The sequence below is a fragment of the Portunus trituberculatus genome, chromosome 3 (genome assembly GCF_017591435.1).
Source record: "Portunus trituberculatus isolate SZX2019 chromosome 3, ASM1759143v1, whole genome shotgun sequence".
Lineage (NCBI taxonomy): Eukaryota > Metazoa > Arthropoda > Malacostraca > Decapoda > Portunidae > Portunus > Portunus trituberculatus.
Window position 1 is genome coordinate 4,201,870 of NC_059257.1, and position 5,000 is coordinate 4,206,869.

General features: G+C 48.1%; 1 protein-coding gene across 1 annotated transcript in view; it reads left to right on the forward strand.

The window, feature by feature from the left end:
- Positions 1–5,000, forward strand: part of LOC123509552 (cadherin-86C-like) — a 77,185-nt gene that overhangs the window by 33,755 nt on the left and 38,430 nt on the right. Inside the window, 2 exon segments of the mRNA XM_045263923.1 lie at positions 1,814–2,136; positions 4,721–4,959. Coding sequence (XP_045119858.1) covers positions 1,857–2,136; positions 4,721–4,959 — 519 coding nt within the window. The 5' untranslated portion in view covers positions 1,814–1,856.

Here is a 5,000-nt window from a genome sequence, read left to right on the forward strand (position 1 = left end):
TTTCTTTTTTCTTTTTCTTTCTTTCCTTCTTTCCATTTTTCTATCTTTCCTTCCTTCCTTTCTTTCCTTTTTTCTTTTTTTCTTTTTCTTATCTTCCTTCCTTCCTTCTTTATATATATCCTTCCTTCCTTCCTTCCTTCCTTCCATCCATCCATCCATCCATCTATCCATCCACCCTTTCGTCCATCCTTTTCCTCCTCCTCCTCCTCCTCCTCTTCCTCTTCCTCCTCTTTGCCTCTTTCGTTATATGATATAGTCTCGTTTTCTCACTATTTCCTCTTCCTTCTACGAGTATTTACTATCTTCCTTCATTTTCTATTCTGTTTGTGTGTTTGTTATCACTCTGAAGTTTCCGTGTTCTGTTATCATTTTCTTTTTATTGAGTGATAGAGTGTTTCTTTCTCTCTATCTTTCTGTATAACTAACTTTTTCTGTCTTTTCTTTGTATTTTAAGTAACTGTTTTTTTGTGTTTTTATAAAGCTTCGTGGTTTGTGCCCCTAGCTATGCCACCAGACTAAGCCACATTCTCTGCATCTCTGCACACCTTTGTTTGTGTTCCCTTCCCTATCAAAGTAGTCACCGCAAACAAAGTCCAAACAATAAATAATGATGAAATAAATAAATGAAAATAGATAAATGATAGATTAAAAAATGCGTGGCTCTGCCATGGTGACAATACTTGGTGACGTGCGGTGTTTTGGTTCAGGTTCAGTTTGTTTGTTGCAGTGGTGGTGGTGCAATAGTTTCCTGTGATGGTGATGTGTGGTGGTGGTGTGTGGTGTGTGGTGTGTGAGGGAGTGAGTGTGTTGGGCGGGTGGGTGGCTACACGTGCTGCCTCAGACGCCAGGCAGGATCTTTGTAGACAGGGACTCAACTTTGGAGTGATGCAAGGAATAGTAAGGGGCAGGAGTGGCGAATGGCGCATTCAACACGTGAGGACTCGAAATAACAACACGCAGTGTGTTGTGTTTGGCTGAGTCATGTCGCGGCGTGGCTGGCCTCGCCTCGCCTCGCCTCGCGGTCAGATGAAGGCAGAGGAAAGGCTCTCATTATGGAGAGGCTTGTCAGCATGCAGGGCATGTCTAATCACTGTGCCACTGGCCAGCTGGCAGCACCTCCGTGGCGGCTCTGCCAACACCACACATCTCCTGCAGGGATGGGCTATGCTGCACCAGACGCCCTGTGCTTCCTCTCCGAGGTTGTGACAAATACAGGCCAGCATGCCTCTGTTCTGTTCTGGAAGACTGTCTCCAGCATTTGTTGTACATGCATGGCCGTGCCACACTCATGCCTGGCGGCGCCCCTGCCACAGTGCAGGGAATGACAAGCAACGCTTGTTAAGCCAGGACCTGAGGCTCTGCCGTGGCCAGCCACTGCTCCTCACCTTAACCCTGGCGCGAATCCCTGCCACCCAATGAAGGGATGCCTCAGCCGCGCCACACCGTCTGCACCACCACGCCACCACGCCACCAGCCAGCAGGCATGTGTGGTGCAGAGGGAGGCGAGGCAGCCGTGCACCACTGCAGGGCGTCACGGGGGGCTGCACACACGCCTGCAGGTCACCGCGGCCTCAGGAAACATGGTCACACATTAAGACAAGCGTCGAGGGAAGGGCGGAATGTTTTACTTTATGTTTTGATCACGATTTGTGTGGAAATTGTCGTCTGCACTCACTGTCCTTTCTGTTGTGTGTGTTTGCGGTGAATGTAAGGTCCATGTTGTGTAATGATGTGTTCCTTCATGGTGAGTGTTTGTGTTGGTGTCCTTGTCCCGCCACACCAGCTAACCCACGTGTTTGTTGCGCCCGTGCAGCAGGCGTGCGTGGGGGTGACTGCTGCATACACACCACCTCCTGATGCCCCGACGAGCAGCAGGCCACCCGCCACACCCGCCCACACCGCCCCCCGCGGCTACCGATGGGGGACGGCGGGGGCGGGTGGGGTGGGTGGCGTTGGTGGGTGTGGTGGTGGTGGCGGTGGTGTTGCAGCGTCCGGTGTGTGCGGTGCCCATCTTCTATGAGTCAGCGAGGATGTCAGCACTGAGGCTGCCGGAGACCACGGAGGTTGGTGAGCTGATCTACCAACTGCGTGCCTCCTACACTGACACCAGGGTGCCGCTCCTCTTCAGTGCCAGCGGTGAGTGCAGGGGCGGCACACCTCAGGACACGGGGAGCTGAGGTGTGCTGAGGTGACCTGAGGTTAGAGTCAACTTGATCAGGTTAGGTTAGTTCAAGTTTGGCTAGTTTAGTTTAGGTATGGCTAGGTTTGGTAAGCTTAGGTTAGGTTAGGTTAGATTGGGTTAGTTTAGGTTAGGTTAGGTTAGGTTAAATTTGGTTAGTTTAGGTTTGGCAAGGTTTGGTAAAAGTTAAGTTAGGTTAGCTTAGGTTAGGTTAGGTTAGACTGAGTTTTGTTGCCTCAGATTACGTTAGGTTAGGCTACGTTTGGTAAGGTTAGTTAGGTTAGGTTAGGTTAGGTTAGATTTAGCTACGTTTGGTAAAGTTAGGATAGGTTAGGTTTAGCTGGGTTTGGTAAAGTTAGGTTAGTTGAAGGTTAGATTAGGTTAGTTTGTTCTACGTTTGGTAAGGTTAGTTTGGTTGGTTAGGTAAGGTTTGGTTACATGTTTGGTCTTCCTTTGTATTCCTTTGTATTCTTCCTCCTCTTCATGTTAAATTAGTTATAGTGTTTAATTTTCTTCCCTCCTCCTCTTACTCTTCCTCTTCCTTTTGTTCCTCCTCCTCCTCCTCCTCCTCCTCCTCCTCCTCCTCCTCCTCCTCCTCCTCCTCCTCCTCCTCCTCCTCCTCCTCCTCCTCCTCCTCCTCCTCCTCCTCCTCCTCTTCCTCCTCCTCCTGCTTCTCCTCCTCCTCCTCCTCCTCCTTTGTATACTCTTCTCGCCTTTTGTTCAGTACTCGGCGTGAGGAAAGGTGCTTCTTAGTTATCGCTCGTTAGGGAAGGTGTGTGTGTGTGTGTGTGTGTGTGTGTGTGTGTGTGTGTGTGTGTGTGTGTGTGTGTGTGTGTGTGTGTGTGTTTGTGAGTTTGTGTTTTGCACCCTCCCCCCCCCTCCTCCTCCTCCTTCTCCTCCTTCTCCTTCTCCTTCTCCTTCTCCTCCTCCTCCTCCTCCTCCTCCTCCTCCTCCTCCTCCTCCTCCTCCTCCTCCTCCTCCTCCTTCTCCTACTCCTCCTCCTCCTCCTCCTCCTCCTCCTCCTTTTCATATTTAATTTAGCAAGTTATCCATCTTCTTTATTCCTCCTCCTCCTCCTCCTCCTCCTCCTCCTCCTCCTCCTCCTCCTCCTCCTCCTCCTCCTCCTCCTCCTCCTCCTCCTCCTCCTCCTCCTCCTCCACTTCTTCTTCCGTCAGTTGGTGGGGAGAAAGCTTCCTTGCCTTCTGCTGTTCTATCCTCCCTCTTTTGAAATAACACTTAAAATTATCTCTTTATTCTCTTTCCTCCTTGGCTGGCGTGAGTGTGGGTGGGGAGGAAGCCTTCTACTGTGCTATCATGTCTTCTTACTCTGCTCTGGGTGGGTGGGGAGGAAGTGGTGAGCTTTTGTATCCCTCTGAGTATTTTGTATCATTGTGTTGGGTTGTGATAAAAAGTAGGATTTGGGTTTTGTGTTTTTCTTTGTGTTTCTTTGTGTTTCTTCTCTTCCTCCTCCTCCTCTTTTCTTCTCATTATTTTATCTTATTTTTATTTTGTTTATTTTTTTTTTTCTTCTTCTTCTTCTTCTTCTTCTTCTTCTTCTTCTTCTTCTTCTTCTTCTTCTTCTCCTCTCCTCCTCCTCCTCCTCCTCCTCCTCCTCCTCCTCCTCCTCCTCCTCCTCCTCCTCCTCCTCCTCCTCCTCCTTCGGCAGCCATCTTGTTACGTCATTTGTTTATGTTTAGAAATGGATTGTTTTTCTCCTTCACTGCACCTTCTTCCGTGTGTGTGTGTGTGTGTGTGTGTGTGTGTGTGTGTGTGTGTGTGTGTGTGTGTGTGTGTGTGTGTGTGTACGTACCTAGCTATAGACACACACATCTCTACACACACACACACACACACACACACACACACACACACACGGCAATTTTAATGAAATATTCAGTCTCAATACACACTCCTCTCTCTCTCTCTCTCTCTCTCTCTCTCTCTCTCTCTCTCTCTCTCTCTCTCTCTCTCTCTCTCTCTCTCTCGTAAATAATGTTAGATTAAATTTCATTAAGTTAAATCACATTAATATTAGTTAAGTTGGGTTCGGTTAAGTTAGATAGGGTTAGATTAAGTTAGGTTTAGTTAGATAGGGTTAGGTTAAGTTAGGTTAGGTAGGTTAGGTTAGGTTAGGTTAGGCTAAGTTAGGTTTGGAATAACTTAGGCTTATTGAATTATTACACTGTATGAATTAAGTTAACAATGGCAGAAAGAGGAGGAGGAGGAGGAGGAGGAGGAGGAGGAGGAAGGAAGGAAGGGAGAAGACAGGAAGGAAAAAGTAAAGGAAATTATAGAAGGAGGGAAGGAGAGGAGAAAAAAAAAGAGAGAGGGAGAGAAAGATATATTTGTTGACACACTGCAGTAGTAGTAGTAGTAGTAGTAGTAGTAGTAGTAGTAGAAATAGTACATTAGTAGTAATGGTGTAGTAGTAGTAGTAGTAGTAGTAGTAGTAGTAGTAGTAGTAGTAGTAGAATAAAACATTTGATCACCTGTACCACACTTTTACCACACCTGTACCACACCTGTACCACACTACCACAGGGGAGGACCAGAGCGTGATATCCATAGAATCAAAGGACGACTACGGCCTGGTGTACCTGAGGGAGCGGCTGACATCTCGGAGGAACTACACGTTTATCTTGACAGTGCAGACGAAGATACCCACAGAAGTGAACAACGAGGGCCTGACGGAGGTGCCTGCCAGAATCATCCCCACTAACGGCAGGACTCCTACCTCTGACATCTTCCTCAAACACACCTCCGCCAGTGTGGTGCCCGAGGTGAGAGAGAGAGAGAGAGAGAGAGAGAGAGAGAGAGAGAG